The sequence below is a fragment of the Corylus avellana genome, chromosome ca3 (genome assembly GCF_901000735.1).
Source record: "Corylus avellana chromosome ca3, CavTom2PMs-1.0".
Lineage (NCBI taxonomy): Eukaryota > Viridiplantae > Streptophyta > Magnoliopsida > Fagales > Betulaceae > Corylus > Corylus avellana.
Window position 1 is genome coordinate 13,790,914 of NC_081543.1, and position 20,471 is coordinate 13,811,384.

The 20,471-nt window shown below is 34.6% G+C and overlaps 2 protein-coding genes and 1 pseudogene across 2 annotated transcripts; 1 reads left to right on the forward strand and 2 right to left on the reverse strand.

Annotated features, from left to right (window-relative positions):
* Nucleotides 1-5,307: 5,307 nt before the first annotated feature.
* Nucleotides 5,308-9,675, reverse strand: LOC132175421 (uncharacterized). Its single transcript, XM_059587369.1, has 7 exons — nucleotides 9,319-9,675; nucleotides 9,074-9,209; nucleotides 7,336-7,421; nucleotides 7,154-7,232; nucleotides 6,963-7,072; nucleotides 6,171-6,235; nucleotides 5,308-5,549 (listed from the first exon to the last, which is right to left on the reverse strand). The coding sequence occupies exons 1-7, from the start codon at nucleotides 9,490-9,492 to the stop codon at nucleotides 5,456-5,458; spliced, it is 744 nt and encodes a 247-aa protein (XP_059443352.1). The 5' UTR covers nucleotides 9,493-9,675; the 3' UTR covers nucleotides 5,308-5,455.
* A 1,863-nt stretch (nucleotides 9,676-11,538) lies between these two features.
* LOC132174968 (glycine cleavage system H protein, mitochondrial) lies at nucleotides 11,539-14,393 on the forward strand. Its single transcript, XM_059586747.1, has 4 exons — nucleotides 11,539-11,717; nucleotides 11,857-11,945; nucleotides 12,614-12,784; nucleotides 13,971-14,393. The coding sequence occupies exons 1-4, from the start codon at nucleotides 11,609-11,611 to the stop codon at nucleotides 14,097-14,099; spliced, it is 498 nt and encodes a 165-aa protein (XP_059442730.1). The 5' UTR covers nucleotides 11,539-11,608; the 3' UTR covers nucleotides 14,100-14,393.
* A 2,258-nt stretch (nucleotides 14,394-16,651) lies between these two features.
* LOC132176216 (ent-kaurenoic acid oxidase 2-like) lies at nucleotides 16,652-20,265 on the reverse strand (annotated as a pseudogene).
* Between the last annotated feature and the right edge of the window lie 206 nt (nucleotides 20,266-20,471).

Sequence of the window (20,471 nt, forward strand, 5' to 3'; positions counted from 1 at the left end):
TGTAATTAAGGGGCCAAGGGCTCTCGCTTGGGGAGGCACCACCTCCAATATTTGGTTTGTTTTTTAACATGATGTTTGGCCTTGTGTGCATCATCAAGTGTTGCTCTTACCCGTGTGGTACAACTTTGTCATGCTAGAGATTAATTTATTTTTTCTTGTAAGGCATGCCCGCAATATATATATATATATTTGATGGTACCAATAGGCCAGAATCCAGATTAAGCTATCTAGTTGTTTTCAACATTTAAAAATAAAATAAAAATGATAAAAAAAAAAAACAAATAATTTGATCTACTCCATACAATTAATTAACTAAATGTAGTTCCTAATCAATCTTTCATGCATGGAATTACGACATGAAATTGAATTGACATGTAATTTTAATAGGATTAAGTTGCATGTAAGAATCATATACTTTAAGAATTAATGATAGTTTAATAGATTGAGTTGAATGCATTTTCTTAATAATTAATGGAAGAAAGACTCAACTAATACTTTTAAGAGTCTGTTTGCCCTATGATTTTAGAACGTAGAAAAATCTACGATGCACATCACATGCAAAGTGTACGCACAAATTTAAATGTTAAATTACAATTTTAAATGTTAGATTGCGATTTTGTTGTCGGCCACGGAAGCGTGGTGGTATACGATTCTAATGTTTCACATGAGTTAAGTTTAATCTTGACTATGTGTATATAAGCTCTTGGGCACCCTTTTCTTGTAAGCCGATTTTCAAGAGTAAGTACTACTCAAAGTTTATATCACCTACCAATTAAATGAAATTTTAAAAATCGAGTTTTCAAAACATAATATTTTAAATCACAAGATTTAAAACCGCAAATCAAATCGAATTCTAAATTTTAAAAGGGGTGGTAAACTGTGCAATGAATATATATAATAATGCAACATGCAAATTGAATTGTGAGAGTGATTAGGTAAACATGGGGTATGGTGCAAAAATGAGAGAAAGAAGAAGAGCATTGGTGGCTGCTGCCACGTGGTTGACTTTTCTCATGTTAATTACGTGTAACGTGCCGTCAAGGATTGGCAGTGCAACCACCAGCAATATAAACGATAATCCCATTTTTTTATTTAATTTTTGAAGGAGATTAGTGGTGAAGGTGGTAATTAATTGGAAAACGTAATCTCTAAGATTTTTCAAATATGTGGCATTGTCACTTGTCAATTTATATATATACTTTTTTTTTTTTTTTCTTTTTCTTTTGAGGTCAGCTTGAAGTTTACGTTTTTGAGATATCTCTTACTTATTTTAGTAAGAAAAAAAGAAAAAAAAAAAAAGAGAAGGATGCATTCAATCAAGTGAACTAGGTTATACATTTTTTTTTTCTTTTTTAATTAAAAGAGGTAGGAGGGGCAACCAAAGTGGCTATTTTATCTGGGTGTCTGTTGAAAACTAATGACAAGAGATGCATAGACAGTGATAACCATAAGAGCGCTTTTAAGTCGGGTACGTTGAGCCATAACTTGATCTAGCTTTATTATAATATTAATGAAACTTAAAAAAATTTACATTAATCAAATATAAGAATTTTCATTGCAAAAGTCGAACGGATGAATTTGGAGATTCAAACACTCTTTAGAAGGTGAGCTTAGGATTTATATATATTTATTTTCATACTATTTGTGCAATATTGGGTGTGTGACAATTTTTATTTTTTATTTTTTTATTTTTTAAAGTTCCTGTCACAAACCGGATGACACGCTTAACTGAGGGCAGGGGAGATGAATTTCTCTATAGGTTGATGACCTACACATTAATTAGGATGATGGTTCAAATACGATGTCTCCTCAAGTCATGGACCCTATAAATGTGTGATTGTGATTTGTAAGAGACAAAACATGGACGCCTGCCATTAAATACTTCCCCCAAGTTATCACAATCTATTGTTAGGAAAATGTTCGGGGTATTACCGACACGAGTGTCACCTGATCGTTAATATTTTAGTGGTTGATGTGATAAGTGTCATGTTAATTTTTAGATGTTATAAATGTTGCGTGATAGTCTACATTTTAATAACTGATATAATAATTATCATACAAACGTATAATAAAAGCTGTAGTAACTGTAATCGTAACCGCACTTACTATTAATAGTTTTTTGTAAATTTGAAACACAAAATGGACCTCCCTTTAACCTCTAAAATATAGATAAGTGGTGGAAGCTTACACTATCCTTCAAATAATGGGAGTGTCTAAAAAAGTAAAGTAGAATTGTGGTCGTACATGTGCAGTAATCAAAAGTAGGGACTGATTTGGCTCCATAGTCGTCAGTCACCAATTGGACTTATAGAAAGTGAGAGACTTTTAAATGAATATACCGGGGATTATCCTGATTTAAATGGGTTTGAATTATTTGTCTATTTATCACAACCTCACAACTAGTCTTTGTTGAAAATGTGATTCAAACTGGTTGAGATTTCCTGTAATTATTTGTTCGAATTCTTAGCAGTTTAGACAAATAACGTGAAAGACTGTATATGAAATTTACTTGTTTAAATAAATTTGATTAGTTCGACCGCCTATCTAAACAAGTAGGTTTTATCTAAAAATTCTCATATTATTTGTACGAATTATTAGTAATTTGGACGAATAATTGCTAATCCTTTTTCCATTTAAACCTCCTCAACTACAAAAAGGAGATTTCAAGTTTTTCCTTGCCTGTCCTTTTTGGGTTATAATTCAAACTATATCTTGTCATATTGTCAAAACTAAAAGTCCCGTCTACCTCCCTCTACCAAAAAGGAAAAAAAAAAAAAAGTGTTGTCACCTAACTGACCGTCCAAATTACATTGTGATTTTGCATGTTGAGTTTTGGGTGACCAGAGAGATAGAGGGAGGGTCTCTTTCACTTGTGACTTCCAGACCTTACGAGAATCGAGGCCCAATTTGCAGGCCACAAACACAAAGGGCTAGATTGCATGGAATTAAATATAGTAGGATGAGCAATTTTTCACACGCTTTGCAATCCAACATCAACTCAATATGAAATTAGTCGGTTGAAGTTGAGAGATCTAACCCATTTAATTAAATGATTCGAATTAAGATTGACTACCAACGTTTCTATATGATCCGAACCTACATCTATTAATAGAACCCAAGACCTTACTGCCCTGTTGGATTGGTAACCGACCATGGGAACTAACATACAATTTTTGAACCATCCAAGAGCTCTTGTCTTCATCAGATGGAAAGAGACCTGACTTGCCTGTTCCCACTGCCCTCTGTCATATGATGAAATCGATAGGCAGGATCAAAGCTTGGTCTTATGTTTAGTGTGTTAGCAATAGAGGTGGGCAGATTAACCAGTTACCTATCAATTACCGAATTTAACTGAACCGATAGTTATCGGTCGGTAATTGGTTAAAAATTTTATACCGATAAGCTTATCGGTTGGTTAATAATTTATTATCGAAAAACCGATATGACCGATAAGTTTTTTTAATTTTTAATAATAATAAAAAAAAGGTCTCTTAAAGCATTACATGCATTTTGGCCATTTGGCAGTTTATTCATTTGATTTTTATTTTATATTGTAGTGGATCAATAAAAAAAAGAAGAAGCTACAATAAGCTATTTTAGCCAAATATATATATATATATTTGGGCTCCCAAAATAACTAATTTTAATAAGCTATTTTAGGCTTTAGCTCAACAAAATGCATTTGAGCCTCCAAAACAATTAATTTTTGGCCCAATTAGAAACCAGTTAAAAGCCCAATAAAAAGCTCACAAAAAACCGATTTAACCAACCAGTTTAACCGATTACCGATATGACCGATAATTTTCGGTAACATTGTAAGGTTAGGATTTGATTAACCGATAGCTTATCGGTCGGTAATCGGTAAGCCTATTAACCGGACCAATATGACCGATACCCAGCCCTAGTTAGCAATTTGTCCTTCTTCTTTTTTGTTCCTCTCTTTGTAAGTCAAATTTTCCATTTGTGCATCGTTAGTTCTACCGGATTCTAGAACTAGAAGAGGCTCAAAATTGTTTGCCGGCAAAACTTTTGTGGGCAACTTTATGTATGTGGTTGCAAGGGCAGGTATCATCAGAAGGAGTCTAACCTTCATATCAGTGAAACATCCTGGATCATTTATTTACACACTAGAGCATGGGTTCAAATCTCACAATGAGAATCTCCATGCTTGATTAGTGTAAATCATCTTGGTTTCCATTAATGCACTGATAGGGCTAAATCAGGCTATAGCTCAGTCGAGACTTGAGAGAACATCTGTGGTTCCCATTGTTTAGGCCCCCCTATGCGGCTTCCAACGAGTTAGTGCTACTATAATCACGACCTGGTAAAATAACCACAATTGATCTCCTTCGACTGCCTTTTTAATTAGAAAAGAAAAAAAAATATTGGAACACCCTGGAAAGACTCAGTCGGAGGACTGCCAAAGAAAGTGAAATATTTGTTTTCTTATCCTTGCATCTTTCCTCTGAACCATGCAAGGGAAAAGTACAAAATAGCCTTTTACATATACGTAAACATGCACTATTATTCAAAAGGCAACTTCGTGGGCTTGATTATTTCGTTTATGGGTGAGATACCAGTGAAAGATTTGAAGGCTCTCTAAATGCTGATATTAATGAAATGGCTTTCCCTAGATTTGCCTCTTTCCATGTCTTGATTTCAGTAAATCCCAATTTCCCAGAAAGCAAGATGGAAAACAGTTTCATGGTCTTATATATCTCCTTACGGGGAGTTGGCAGGAGCACCCCGAAAAAAGAACATAGTTTGAAAGGAAGTAGATGCAAGAATATTGCATATGCAATTTAGATTAAATGATTCAAAGCGGGGGAGGGGGAAGGGTTGACAGAAAGAGAGCACAAAAAGAAAAGTGTAAAGTAGTTTCTTTTATCATCTCCAGAAAGTTTTAAGCCGATGCTTCACAATGTGCAGATTTTTTTTTTTTTTTCAAACAGCCATAACAATCAAAAAATGGAAGATTCCAGTCAAGCTTTGAATCCTAGTCAACACATTCGGATGCCTACAAGGATAGACTAACAGTACAAAAGGGAAGATTGTGGTCAAGCTTTGAACCCTATGTCATGGCATTCGGATGCCTTCAAGCTCTCGAAGACATTCTTCTGAGAGGTTTGAACGAGCCAAAACATGTTTTTCGTATTAACTCAATTTTAGCTGCAGGAATGGTATGCCAAAATTCATGTTCAATTACTCGAATCACACACAAGGTTACATTCATCTTTAACAAGCATCCTCGGACAATTCTATACAAAAGAATCTCAGTACTGCTGCTAATAGTTGACGAGGAGAACGACAAAAAAAGGAAGCGAAAACTTTACAATATATTCAAATTTGCAAATTTGTTAGTTTAAAGTCAAAACTTCTGTGCAGTTTCATTGATTCATATTACTACAACATGACCTTATTACATTTGGATGATCATATGTGATGTTTGAAAGGTTCAAAATTGACCTGTTCGTATGTCTCTATCAAGACGATCGGCATTAAGTGTCCCAGGAAGCTCTCTGAATTCTTCATTAAAGATAGAATATGCACTGCAAATATGCAAATATTAAACCAACAAAAAATAAGATATTTTTGAAATATTTAATAACTATAAGACCAACGAGAAGTTCTTGAATTATTAAATGAGTGATGGTGATGTTCAACAAGATGCTCACTTTTGTGCTTGGAAAAGTTCTGAATATTCATAAAGGTAAAATGATGATAAAAAGAATTTAATTCGTGTACACAAACTCATAAATTTATTCATGTACACAAAAACACACATTGTGGACATCAAAAAACACCCTGCGGATGTACAAATGGACCAAAGACTCCAAAAAATTGGACAATGCTTTAGAACAAACAGACGTACAAATGGACCAAAGTCTCCATAAAATTGGACAATGCTTTAGAACAAACACCACGAGGAACTTCTTACGTCCCCCATTATCAGCATGCAATGACTTTAGAAGTGATCAAATGCCATTTCACCATTTTGATATCCTTTTGAGTACATAAGCATACTTTATTTACATCATTCTTGAAAGTTATGGTGAATATAATTCAAAAAAAAAAAAAAAAGTATTAACATTACTTTATGGTTTAAATTCCACTATTACCACAAATTATCAAATTGAGAGCACACAAATTTTCATATAAAGAGTAAACACCTTAAGTCACCCGGTTGCCTCTGTCCAAGATTCAAGATGATGATAACAAAGCCTGTTCCAAGTATCTGAACGCATAGCCAAAAAAAAAAAAAAAAAAGGAAAATAAGAATCTGTCATTCCACTGATTTGAGAGGTACACATCAATGCCCTAGTTTAGGTCATCAGTGTTCTCAGTATCATCTGCCCTTGATTGCTGATATGTGCCTAGCTACCTATTTCTTTCATTCTAAAAACACCGTTGAGACCAATGTGGCAAGCTCTTTAGACTCAATTATGTAGACGTCATATCACATACTATGGACGAGATGGTGTGAATTTAGCTATACAGCAAAAGCCATGTGCACAAAACACACATGTTAGGTTGAAAAAAGAAATCAAATATAAAGAGTTTTTTTCAGAGATCTTCAAGGGAAAAAGTTCACTGTACTAAATATAAACTCTTTATTTAAAGAGTTTCTTTCGGAGATCTTTTGTTTATTTTATTTAGCCATCTTTTTACTTTCTCTGCCAGAAATTGATTTCCATGGAATGTGCTAGGGTTGTGACCTTAGTGCTTTAAATAACTTCTATTTATTAACCAGGAAAAAAAAAAAAAAGATTTACACAGAAGAAAAGGAACTTATTAGTTTATTCTCTTCTTCTTTTCACTAAATGAACTCAAGATAAGCTTTCTCTACTCAAGTTAAACTTCAAAAAATGTCAGAAAAAGTAAAAAGATGGTTATATGCCAAACAAATCAGACATACTACGCACTTACAAACAACCGGAACCAACTGAAAGAAGCGAACTTACAAATAGAGGTCCAAGATCCAATCTATGGGCAACAGGTGCCAAGATAAACCACAAGACAATAACAGCCCATGCCTTTAGACTGAGAGAGAAAATTGCCATCAAAAGGATATCTATCATGAAAGACAAAAGAGGAAACTCTATCAGAACATATTTTATTTTGAAGGGTAGCTGTAATTCAACTAGATGATTACCAGGAAGCTTCAACTTATCATGTAGAAATGAGTAAAGCCTCCTTTTCCACCGGCTTGAGGATTGTGGGAGCTGAAACTTCTGTAAATGCAAAAAGATGGGAAAATAAGAAAAACTCAGAAACATTGTATATAAAATTGGTATAATTAAGTTCAGTTTAAACGTAAAAATGATTTAGTTGTACCAGGTCTTCTTCCTCGTCGTCATCATCAAATTCATTGCGAAGATGTTTAACTGGTGGCTTAGGTTTAACAGCAACAATCAAGGAATCTGAAAATGCAGGAAAAAAGAAGTTGCCACATTTCAAAAGCCAATCATGAAATGACCCTAAAACAGAGAACTACACAGAACCCAAGTAAGAATGATTCTCAACTATCATTGATAACATATGATTTCACTCCTCCTTACAACCTACAAGCCATGTCACAGTGATGAACATAGCTCAATAGGAATTAACACTAAAGTGGACCTAGGATTTGGAAACCCTAAATCTTCAAATATTTGTTTTACAAGCAAACAAATATTATCAATTTTCATCCACCAAAACTTATAATTCTGTGATTAGAATGGATGATAATGGCTCAGCAGTTTTATGTTATCTTTTTGAGAGAAATGGTGGCATTTCTACCATTAATGAGAATTGAATAGCGGCAACACAAATTTCATATCTTAAATGCTCAGTAAAATTTAATTGGTTTCATTGTCCTAGAAGATATGCATGTGACAAAGGCTCAAAATTTAAAACTGTAGGTTATAGGGTACTCTATGAAAACCAACCAATTTCTCGATTAATATCCAACAAATTGTAATTGCATTATCCTGAATTAAATCTTGAAGAAGTTGCATGGATATATAATGAAAATTCACATTGGTGTGTACTAAGTTGAACTGGATTATATAAATGATTTCAGGAAGACCCCAATTGTGACCAGTCGCACACATGTAATGAAAATTCGCATTGGTGTGTACTAAGTCAAACTGGAAGCCACAATTGTGACTACTCACCCATATGTAAGGAAAATTCACATTGGTGTGTATTGAACTGGATTATCTAAATGATTTCAGAAAGCCCCAACTGTGACTAGTCAGCCATATGTAATGAAAATTCACATTGGTGTGTACTAAGTCAAACTGGAGTATATAAATGATTTCAAAAAGCCCCAATTATGATCAGTCGCCCATATGTAACAAAAATTCACATTGGTGTGTATTAAGTCGAACTAGATTATATACATGTTAAATTACCAATTATCCCAAAAGCTTAAGCTTTGGGATAACTGGTAATTTAACACGATATCAAAGCCAAAGTTCATGGGATCGAACTTTAACTCCGTCAAATTACCCCTATTTAATTAAATATTCCACGGTCCCCAAGGGGTAGCTCAATCGGCTGAGGACCACGCCTTATGAAGCGTAGGTCACTAGTTTGAATCTCCCCTTCCCCTCTTTTATGGACATGTAAAATAAATAAATAAATATTCCATGTGTTGAGCCTCACCTATTAAAAGGGAGTTCGAGCTCACACGTGAGGGAGAGTGCTAAAGTAATGCTTAAGTGATTAAATTTACCTTTTTCTATCGGTTTAAGCTTTTGGGATAACTAATAATTTAACAATACATGATTTCAAGAAGCCCTAATTGTGATAAGTAGTGCATATGCAACGAAAATTCACATTGGTGTGTACTAAGTAGAACTGGATTACATAAATGATTTCAGGAAGTCACAATTGTGACCATTCGCGCAGGTGTGCATATTCACTTTTTCATTCCATCTAAACATCAAACGTGTTGCCTATACAAATACAATGTGATGAGATGTGCACATTCTCATGTCTTGTTCAATATATCCAGGTTTAAGATAAAAAATCCACACAATTTTTACAATAAAAGAAAACAAGAAGAAAACACGAAAAAGACCCATACCACCATCCTTGAGTTTCAAGAAGACATTCTCCCCATTTCCGCTATTGTCTTGCAACACATTCCCTTGCAAAATAAGCCTCAAATTCTCAATCGGTAGATTACAATCCTCGGCAATCAGCTGTCTCAAATCACACACCTGATCAATTTTGACGAAAGCATTTAATTTCTCTTAATCATGCAAATACCAAAAAAAAAATGAAACCAAACCCTTACATATATATACATAGAAAAGGAAGGGGGCGTACTTTGATGGGAGAGGAGACGCGGAGGCGAGAGGGGCGAGCGGGGCCTACGGTTCGGAGAACGATTTCCACCGTATGATTTTGGTCGTTCTTCTTCTTCATCATCATGTGCGGTTCCTCTCCATTTCTTCCAGTGTCGCTGACATTCGGCTCGCTCTCTGCTACGATCTCTCCCATGATTCCGTACGATTAGACCAATCAAAATCACAAGTCAAATCAGTCACTAATTCACCGCTCTTCAGGCTTCGGCGGTACCGGCCCCAGGAACAATTGCCGACAGAGTCGTCCTCCTCCTCTCTCTCAGGTTCTTCTTAGTCCTGCCGTTTTGCTTGCCTCAAAACGACAAAGAGTTTTTTTTGTTTTTTTTTTTTTTGCCTGATGCTAAAAAGTAAAAACTACGGTTCGTATCATAAAAGGCCCTGCTTTGTCATCAATGGGCCTTGGTTGTCCGATCCGGCCCAATCTAAGTGAGTGTGTGAACAAGTTGGGATTCTCATCTACAATTTATAGAGTAATGTTACATTCACTCTCATTTTTACATTCTTACTCTAACATTTCTCGACTTGATTTTTAAAATCAGCATTGAAGAGTTGTTTTTGTAGGTAAGATAAAGAAGAGACCTTTTTGTAGGTCAACGAGAGGGAATATGAGTGAAGAATTGGGATGTTTCAATAGGCCTCGAGGCTTAGGCAATGAATTCAAATTCTTAGCAATTTGATTTTTTGAATTGTTAGGTCTTAGGGCTTAGGTAATGAATTCGAATTTTCGATAAATGTGAGAGAACCTATATGAAAGACTTACTTACTCGAATAGGTCTTGGACAGCTCGTTCGCCCCCTCACGAGCAAGTGAACTATGCTTTATCAGAAAAAAAAAGAAAAAAGGGCATACTTTATGGCACATACAATAAATATAAAGGGTGAGTGCTTTTGCTTTTTCTCATAGTTTCAAACCAATTCTTTCACTTTTTGATATTCGGATCAAAGCATCACAACTCCTATAAAGATACATAACATATTCCACTTGAGCTCCTTTTTAATTCCAAAACTCTAACCTTAGAGAAATGCCTTTTGGAATATCATTCCAATATTTCGAGCTTCGACAAGTTTGGTTGTGGTCCTTTTTGTGTGGCTCAAAACTACAAAAAAATGGAGCTACCATGAAAAGTGACAAAACAAGAAGTTTGTGTAAACCAATGCAAGGACTGTCTGTCACGAGTTTAATTCTTTCGTGTTTTTGTTTGTGTTCAACATGAGAACAACATAGGGCCACGATGGCATTTTCTTCCTCTCCTTTCTTTTTCATATTTATTCACCTACTTCATTTTAATTACTAGCTGATTTATCGACTATATACTTTTAATCATTTTACTAATTATAGAAGGCCACCTCAATTTGTAAGAAGATTATAAGGAATATGATCTTTATACATTTCACTTGAAATAGAGATAATTAATTTTATGGTAAAAAAATTGTTTTGTTTCGGTACTTGTCACAAAGAATCTAGTAAATTGGGAATGGATAATTTGTGTTGGGGTATCGGGTTTGTGTCAGATCGATTCAGTGGTCAAACCTAAACATGACTAATTTAATTAAACATGTCAAGTTTTTCAAGCCTAACACGACTAATTTAAATAAGCGATTGACCCGACTCAACTCATATAACCCATTTAATAAAATAGGTCTTGTTGTACTGACCTAAACATCAACGATTTCGATCTGTATCTGAATTTAAAGAAAAATTTTTTTTAATAATTATAAAATAAATTTTATAGACAAATGAATTTATATGAAATTTGTCTTTTTAGGGCTGTTTTTTTTTTTTTAATAGTAAAAATAAAAATAAAATATAATTTAAGTTATGTGGATCACCCATGAATTAAGCAAGTTGACTCTGATTTGTTTATTAAATGAGTTAATTCAGGTCGATCCAAATTGACCCAAACCCATTATACAAAACTCCAACTTGTTAATTTTGTGTTTGACTCACGGGTCTTGTTAAAAATTACTAGTCCTTAAACTAGAGGAAAAACAGGAAAAAAATTCTTACAAATTAATGCGGGCACGGTAAATAAAAGTTTCTTGATTATATTTTGTTGGGGATGGTAAAATTTTTAATTATAAAAAACTAGAAAGGGTGGGTCTTTGTAGTCTGGTGTTAGGATGAGGCTCTCGTTTCCCACCATTCATCCAAGATAATAAAACGAGGAAATAAATGAAGAATCTGGCTTCATCCCTTTTTATTTGCCTTTTGCGTTTGAGAGAACCAGAAAGACAGATAATCTACAAGATAACATGGCTTTGAGAGTGTGGGCTTCTTCCACAGCCAATGCACTCAGAATTTCTTCTGCCTCCAAAGCCCGTCTCTCTCCTGCATTCTCTCTTTCCCGCTGCTTCTCTACTGGTACTCTTTGCCTTCTACTTTTCTTTCTTTCTTCTGCTTTCACCTCTGTTTCAAACATCATCACAAATGCTTCATTCTTTTGCCACAATTCTACCTTTTTCTTTGTCTAATATGATTTATATTATGTGGGATTTTGTAGTTTTGGATGGGTTGAAGTATGCATCTTCACATGAGTGGGTGAAGCATGAAGGCGCAGTGGCTACTATTGGCATCACTGATCATGCTCAGGTGATTTTTTTTTCTTATGGACATAAATTTCTTCTAAATCGGGTTTGAAGAATTGCCTCCTGTCCTGTTTATCCTAACACGTAAAAAGTGTGAAAATTACAATTTACACGGATTTTTAAAAGAATATGTACTTCTCGCATGTTTAAAGACACAATAATTTTATATATTAAACTGAAAGAATACTTGTTATGAATCTTGCTAGAAAGTAGATGGTGATGTGGTAATTAAGGAATTTTTTATTTTTTATTTTTTATTATTTTATTTTTTTGAGATTATAAGGAATAGAGCTATTAAAATCCCTTTATCATCTAATTAGACCGAAGGCCATAGTTTAAGTCTAATTCTTCTTAGCCCATGTTTTTCTAATCTTTGCTCTTATTAACCCGAAGTCCATGCTAGCTTTAGGTGTAGTTATTCTTCTCGAGTATTTTCTTACTAGTAATTGTTAAATCCACTCTCGCTCTCACATTTTGTTGATATTGAAACATAATTACATTGGGGAACAGTCAAATAAAATCTAATCGAAATGATTTTTTATTTTTTATTTTTCAATAAAGAGGTCGAATATATATATATATATCTTGACTAGATGATGACAAATTGAAATGATTGCAGACAAAATATGGTTATTTAAAATTGAAATGGAGGTTCAAATTAATGTTTTACAGGACCATCTTGGAGAAGTAGTGTTTGTGGAGCTGCCAGAACCTGGTGGCAAAGTTTCACAAGGTGGCAGCTTTGGAGCCGTGGAAAGTGTAAAAGCAACCAGTGATGTGAATTCCCCAATCTCCGGTGAGGTTGTTGAGGTCAATTCTAAGCTCACTGGATCACCTGGCTTGGTAATCCTTTCCCTCATTTCCACTTACTTTTTCCCTTCATTTAAGAATAATTCATAAGAGAATGGCATCTTGGCCGGGAAGGGTTCTACTTAGAAGACACATAATATCTATTATTATACTCACAAGCGTACACTCAGGTGTCGTTTGGCAACCAACATGATATTACATAGCATTATTCACAATAAAAAAAATATAAAAAAAATAAAAAAAATAATGATAGATATAGAAAAGTGGAAAAATTTTGTTTTGTAATAATTTTTTACATTATTTTATTTGAATGGTAGTAAAAAAAAGTAAATGATGTAATATAAAAAGTGAATAATGTGATATAAAAGTGAGAATGTTTTGAAGTTAATTTTTTTGGGGAATGAAATGAACAGTGTTTAGGAAGGGGGTTGTTGTTTAGCAAACAACCCCTTATGTGCAAAAGTTCCTTACCATATTGCTATACTCCTCGTGCGATACACATTTGTTCCCGCTTCTCTTTCAAAAGAAATCAATCACCATATATATGCACTGTTCTTATTAGGCTTGTGTTTATTTTGTCTAATTAAAAAAAGTAAAAGGAGGCGACCAGAGTGGCTATTTTACTTGGGTATAACTATAGTTGTACCTGCTTGTTAGGAATCGCATAGGAGAAGCATATACGGTGGAAATCGCAGGCACTCCCTCAATTTTGATTAAGCTATAACTTGACCCAACCCTATAAGGACATCAGTGAGACTCATAGTGGTTTACACTAATCAGACATGAAAATTTTCATTACGGGATTCGAACCCATGCCTTAGTGTGTATGTAACTACTTTGAAGATTTTCTTAAGACCATTGAACCACCACTCAAAATAGTCTGTTCTTGTTAGTTTTGATACTGCTTGCTAGAGAGTGACAATTTAAAAAGTTTTCTTGTGAGATCATAATATAACATATTGGAAACACACACAACTCAATCAAAAAGCTTAAGTTTATAAGTTTAATTCCAATTATGTTATATTAACTACTCACCTTCGTCACATTTATCGATGTGCAATTTAACATTTTTACATTCATATGTGTGTTCTCAAGAGTCAAGAGTAAGATTATGTTGCTGCTGATCACTTCTTTACTCCATCTCCTAGCTAGACAAACTAAATGAATGAAGCCGAATTTTTTAAGCCTTTTTTTTTTGGTGACACATATTGTGATGAAGATCAATTCAAGCCCATATGAAGAAGGTTGGATGATCAAGGTGAAGCCAAGCAGTCCATCAGAACTAGAATCCTTGCTGGGTCCAAAGGAATACACAAAATTCTGTGAGGAGGAGGATGCTGCACATTAAATTAGACTTTGAATGTGCTGCTGCAAGCTTCTTGGACTAACGGATCATTCTCGATCAGCTGCTTAATTAAGATTAATGTTATTTGTTGTTGCCTTCTTCTCAATTATCCCTGCTTAATTTCCACTAGACAATTTACTTATTAAAAAAGGAAAGAAAAAAGATCAGTTCTTGTCAACAATTACAAAGTTGATGGCTCCAAGTTAAATTTGCCTTTTTTCTTCCCCCATCTATCTCCCACTTTTGTAATTCTGCATCTTCATGTAATTAAGATCCCTTCCCTTCCCGTTTCACATCCATTTTTCCTTCATTTATTTTTGGTGAATTTCCCACTTTGTTCAAAGCAAAGATCTAGTAATTTCTAAGAACGTGGAAAAAAAAAAAAAAAGTTTGGCTTGCTTTTTGGTGAAAAAATCAATATAGATCTTTCAAATAATTATCAAATATGTTTTATATGTAAAAAGTTTCATGTACATTTAACTAAAAGATTTATTTATTTATTCAAGTCAATTATTCAAAATTTTGGACGGAAAATGCTCCGTTTGTTTCGGCGTAAAATATTTTCCGTCGTAAAATATTTTCAGAAAAGTTATTTTACAGGAAAATGTTTTACGATGAAAACAAATTTCGGCGTTTGGCGCACGCATTGAAAAATTACAAATATTTTTTATATTTTCATTTAATCATATTAACCTATAAAATATAATTTTTATTCACAACATAAAATACTAATATACAGTAATTTAAAAAATAAAACTAAAAATTATGTTTAATTAAAATATACAAATTAACAAACAATAATTTAGTGTTTAATATGATTTTCCATACACACCAAATATTGAAAAATGTTTTCTGCTGAAAATGTTTTCCAAGAAAATATTTTATGCTGAAAATATTTTTTTGACATCGGGGACCCGCCTCATTTTCCGTACATGCCAAATACTGGAAAATGTTTTCCGTCGAAAATATTTTACGATGAGTCCCAGGCGGGTCCTAAGTGAGTCTCGATCAAGTTTTGGGCAGGTCCTGGGCATGTCTCGGTCAAGTCTCGAGCGGGTCCCAGGCAAGTCCCGGCAGGGTCCCGGGCAGGACCTGGTTAAGCCCTGGGCAGGTCTAGGGTAGGTCCTGGTCAAGTCTTGGGTGTGTCCTGACAACTCCCAGGCGGGTTCGGTCGGATTCTGGCAAGGTCTCGGTCAAGTCCTGGGCAGGTCCCGAGCGGGTTCCGATCAAGTGTTGGGCAGGTCCCGATGGGGTCCCGGGCAAGTCCCAGTGGGCTCTTGGTCAAGCCCCGAGCAGGTCCTGGTCAAGTTCTTGTGGGGTACTAGGCGGGTCCTGGCAGGGTCCATTGATTTGAGAATGAGATGTTCAAAGTTGGAAAATGGTTTCAAAACCGTAAACAATTTTTCGAAAATTAAAGAAGAATTTTCGATCAAAGGGAAAATATTTTCCATTGACTATTATTTTACGTCGCACAAAACACCTAAAAATATGGAAAACATTTTTCTTAAATCATATTACGGCGAAACAAACGGAGCCGAGAATAGTAAGAAAAGTTTATCTCACACTGGCTAGATACAAATTAGGGGAAACTTTACTTTAGATCTCTGAACTTCTACGCGATTTGACAAACTCTCCCAAACTTTAAAATCTCTCAATTTGGACTCCTGACCTTTTAATTGCTCTCAATTTGAATCCAGCCGTAGGGTAGCAAACCCACGGTGGGTCTTTGGCTGAGACCCACGCAGGTCTCAGGTCAGACTTGTGTGGGTCTTGGCTAACGGCCATATATATATAAATTTGAAAGTAAGGGTAAATTTTTTTTATTTTTTATTTTTAAAGTTAGAGATATAAATGTCATTTTCTCATTTTTAACATTTTAAATTTGACAGAATGATTCAAATTGAAAGCAATTGAAAGTTGAAATTGAGAGATTTTAAAGTTTGGGAGAAGTTTGTCAAATTTGAAAAAGTTCAAAGGTTTAAAGTAAAATTTTCCCAATAAATTAAGATGTCAACTTATTTATAAGGAATCCTCCTCCCTTAACAATAAATTGTTATTTACATAGAGGTTCCTTTCTTAGAATACCGGGAATTGATGCATGGCGTGAGTAGGCAACTAAATAGTAAATAAGCTGGCAAATGAAGAATCAGTTGCTAGTTAGGTGTCATACTTGGATCGTGATAGGTATGGTCGGGTAGTGGGTCAACGGACTTATAGGTCTAACTAGTTCCTCCAACTGTAGTGAATAAAAAAGAAAAGGTAATTAATAAATCTTTAAAATTTAATTACAGGATCTGAATACACAATACAATATTTTATTCAATTAAATTTAAACAGTACAATTGTTTAATAATAAAGAAAATGGGTACAAGGCTTAATGGGTAGCACGTACGGAGACAAATATTACATATATTGTCCTAAGGCTTAATGGGTAGAACGTACGGATACAAATATTACATATATTGTCCTAAGGCTTAATGGGTAGAACGTACGGATACAAATATTATATATATAATATATTGTCCCACTTTCCTTGTAGGGTATCTTTTTTTTCAACTGGAACTAGAAGTAGAGGGTACGGATATTGGATGCATGCAATTTCTTGCTGCAGCCGCAAATGATGATTAGGCTATTTTTATGATCCTTGCAACGCACATGTCTACAGGCCTTGCTACTGGTAACCATTTCACCGGGCAATCTGGATTCAGCCGCTCCACACTGCACCGTTAATGAAAAAAAAGTTAAATTCCTTAGTCACGAACTCGCACCCTGTTCAAACAGCGCATTTGCGTTTTGACCGCGTCGGTAGCATATATTCTTGAGTGCAGACAATTTTTTAAAGCCACACTCATCAGTGAAGCTGGAGTCTTATTCATTCGGTATATAGTGAGACCGTGTAGAAGAAAAAAAAATGTTGGCAAAATTGTTAAAGCTGGTGGCAAGAATAAGGAAATTAGGAACTCACTTGTAGTTGAGGAGATAATGATGAAGGAAGATGGCGATCTCAAGCTTGGCTAGATCACTTCCAGGGCAATACCTACTACCTGCTCCAAAAGGAAGGAAGCTGCCAGCTTTGGGTGTATAATTCTACACAGAATTCAAGCAGATAAAGTATCAGTACATGCAGGCAAAATGTGCTAGCTAGCTGAAGATATAAATAGATGCATGCACGTTCTTCTATATATATTTATATATATCTATCCAACTTACATCCCATCTGGAAGGATCAAAGTCTTTTGGGTTGGAATAGTTTTCAGGATCCATATGAACCCCTCTGTTCCAGACCAAAACTTTCCATCCTTTCGGAATCAGATAACCTGCAAAGAATAATTTTCTCTTAAGATCGAAACCATGGAAGGGGAGGATCGATGGTAGAGTTTGTATATATATATATATATATATATATATATATATATTAAGGGATTGAATGACCAACCACTGAGGTTAACATCCTCTTTCGCCTGTCTAAATACTGAAAATGAGATGCTAGTTCTGCGCAACGTCTCATCAATCACCTAATTTACCAAAGTATGCAACTCGTTAGATATATATAGATATAGACAGGACATGTTTTGAAATAAGGTTTTTTATGTTGTTCACCATTTCTCTTAGTCCCCATGATTTAAGGAAATAGGATTAAGTGAAATGGAGATGATCAATATGTATTTGATGGTTACGATTAGATTTCACAAATTTAAACGTGTATATTGTGGCAGCATGGTAAATATGTTGTCATATTATTTAAAACTTTTAAATGAATGTAATAAAACAAAATTTTGACCATTGAAATAACTTATAATTTAGATTTGTGTGGACATAATTTCTTCTTTTTGGATTGCCTGCCCAAAAAAGAACAAGATAAAGAAAAGAGCCCTTGGCAATATTGTCATGTGCTTCTTCAATGCACACGTATACCTTATAAAGATATCCCATTTGTCTAATCTCCGTAAGATCGAGTCCTTTCTGTGTAGGTGGTCTTCTCTTCACGATCTCCTGTTGCTCTTCCTGAAAAGTGGAATTAAATCATTTGCGCGCAACTTTTTAATGTCATCTTATTAATGGCAACTAGGGATAATTAAACAATGAATTTAAAAGCTCGTTAAATCACTATTTATTTTTTAATTTTAAGCAGATAAAACTACGTACACAGTTACGTACTTTGGCTTTTTTGAACGAGTCTGGATTTTGTGATAGGTAGATGACTGCCCACAATGCACCATGGGCAGAGCTTTCATGACCAGCTAACATGAAGACGATGAGAAGATCTATGATATCCTCATCTTCCAATTGTCTTCCATCTTCATCTTTGACTCCCAAAAGTAAATCCATCATATCTTGTTTCACGTCTGTTGTCTGGACAGAATTGGCTTTGATCATTGCCCTCTTTTTGTCTAGAATAGTTTGAAAGACCTTCACCAACTTCTTTCTTGCCTGATCCAAGAAATCCATGATCATGAAGGATTTTATTTTGTAATTTTATAAATTTTACTTAGGTATAAATTAGGTAATTTCACCTATTTATAGTCTCATTTAACCTTAATCTCTAATAGAAGTGGTGACATTGCAAACTTTTTTAAGTTTGATACACTAAATTGAATGTTTTTGAACTTTAAAAGAATGGTCGCAAAATGATGAAAGTTTAGTGATTAAGTAAAGTTTCGGTTACCCTTCATTGTTTTATTATTTTCTTAATTAACTAGTCTTTACCTTGAGTGCTCTATGGAATGCAAATCCAGGAAGATTGATGGCCTGAGACTTTATTCCAGCGTTTAGATCACCATACAAGTTCTCCACCGACGAACTAACAGATTCACTGTGAGTGCTGATGAAAATGTTTGTAATGACCTTAAAGGCAACCTTCCTCAACTCCGTCAGCAGCTCGATCGGCCGCTTCATGCCGGCCCACTCCTCCAATGAGTTAATCACAATGCCCTCAATAAGGTCAATATATATATCCGGCGAGCGCCTCGTGACCGTTGATTGGCGATGTGGTTAGCTTGCGCAGGCGCTTGTGCTCCGCACTAGAAATACCATGGAATGATCTTCTACCTGTAAGAGGGATGGAACCAGAATTTTCATTCAGATGGTTCAAAGTATGAATGTGAGGTCAAAATTAGTTTTGATAGATGCCACATTTAATTTTTAAGCCTAAAAACATAGCTTAATAAAAAATTGGAGAAATTTCACAAAACCTCCTTGAACTTCTACACGTTTTGAAACAGCTTTTAAAGTTCAAAAACTCTTAATTAATTTAGAGTATTGAACTTTCAATTTTTTGCAATATCTCATTTCATTAGAATTTTTCGTTAAATTATGTAAAAATTTTCAAAATACCCATTTTTTATTATAAAAAATAAAAGAAAAATTGCAAATATTTTTGCATTGGTCAGGATTTAACAAAATTTACAAAAATACCTACGCCTGAATATTTGCAATTTTTTTTTTTATTTTTTTTTTATATAAAACAATTAAATAATGGCATTTTGAAAATTTTGACATGATTTAACGGAAAATCTTCACGGATCAGGAAAACATTGCAAAAAATTGAAAGTTTAATATCCTAAATTAATTGAGAGTTTTAAAACTTTGGGCAATAATTTCAAAGCACATGAAAGCTCAAGAAAACATTTTTTTTTTTATGATAAATTTTGAAAATCAATGGTGCGTTCGCTTGCTTCCATTTGAATGTAGGTCTGTCCTTGCCTGTAAGGATAGTTGTGGCTTTAGGGTAACCAAGTTTGAATCGTTCATCATCTGTCAAAACCTTTCGGCATGTCTCTGGGATACAGACAATCACACTTGGGCTCCCAAACATGTAGGTCTTGTAGATGCCTGTTCTTCCATATCTGTATTAATTCAAACAAGAAAAGGGGGAAAAAAAAAACGATTAGATTTGTGTAGGAGAGAGAGAGAGAGAGAGAGAGAGAGAGAGAGAGACTTGGAAACAAGGTTGAAGATGAAGGAATCTGGGTCATTGGATTTGAAAGCTTTGAGGAAGGATGGGAGACCCCCAAGATAAGGCCACCCCATGTCACCAGGAGGGAGAGGGTACTTGGTCTTCCCCAGCCTGCCAACATAATACCACTCATTGAATCTCTTCAGAAACCCTAATACAAAGACAGCCACCCACCAGAAGTGCAAGAATCAACCACAAGAAGTCCAACTCCATTTGTTTTGGCCTCTTTGATCTTTCTTGCACACAAATATTCCAAACTACCTGGGTGAGCTTTTATAGTCGTGATTACACCTTAACTATTCCCGCGTACTACTATGTTGCATGCACATCAACTTACTTGGTCGGTCTAATTATTGTAAATTTTAATATTTTTAATTATTTGTTTTGGTCAGAAGATATATATATATATATATCTTTTC

What these genes read in the sequence shown, in the direction of transcription:
- LOC132175421 (XM_059587369.1), bottom strand. Translation starts at nt 9,492, where the DNA reads ATGGGAGAGATCGTAGCAGAGAGCGAGCCGAATGTCAGCGACACTGGA. An exon ending in CTTGAAACTCAAGGATGGTG is followed by an intron (nt 7,422 to 9,073) that starts GTATGGGTCTTT and finishes CTGCATTTTCAG; the next exon opens with ATTCCTTGATTGTTGCTGTT. An exon ending in TGATAAGTTGAAGCTTCCTG is followed by an intron (nt 7,073 to 7,153) that starts GTAATCATCTAG and finishes CTTTCATGATAG; the next exon opens with ATATCCTTTTGATGGCAATT.
- LOC132174968 (XM_059586747.1), top strand. Translation starts at nt 11,609, where the DNA reads ATGGCTTTGAGAGTGTGGGCTTCTTCCACAGCCAATGCACTCAGAATT. An exon ending in GCATCACTGATCATGCTCAG is followed by an intron (nt 11,946 to 12,613) that starts GTGATTTTTTTT and finishes AATGTTTTACAG; the next exon opens with GACCATCTTGGAGAAGTAGT. An exon ending in TCACTGGATCACCTGGCTTG is followed by an intron (nt 12,785 to 13,970) that starts GTAATCCTTTCC and finishes ATTGTGATGAAG; the next exon opens with ATCAATTCAAGCCCATATGA.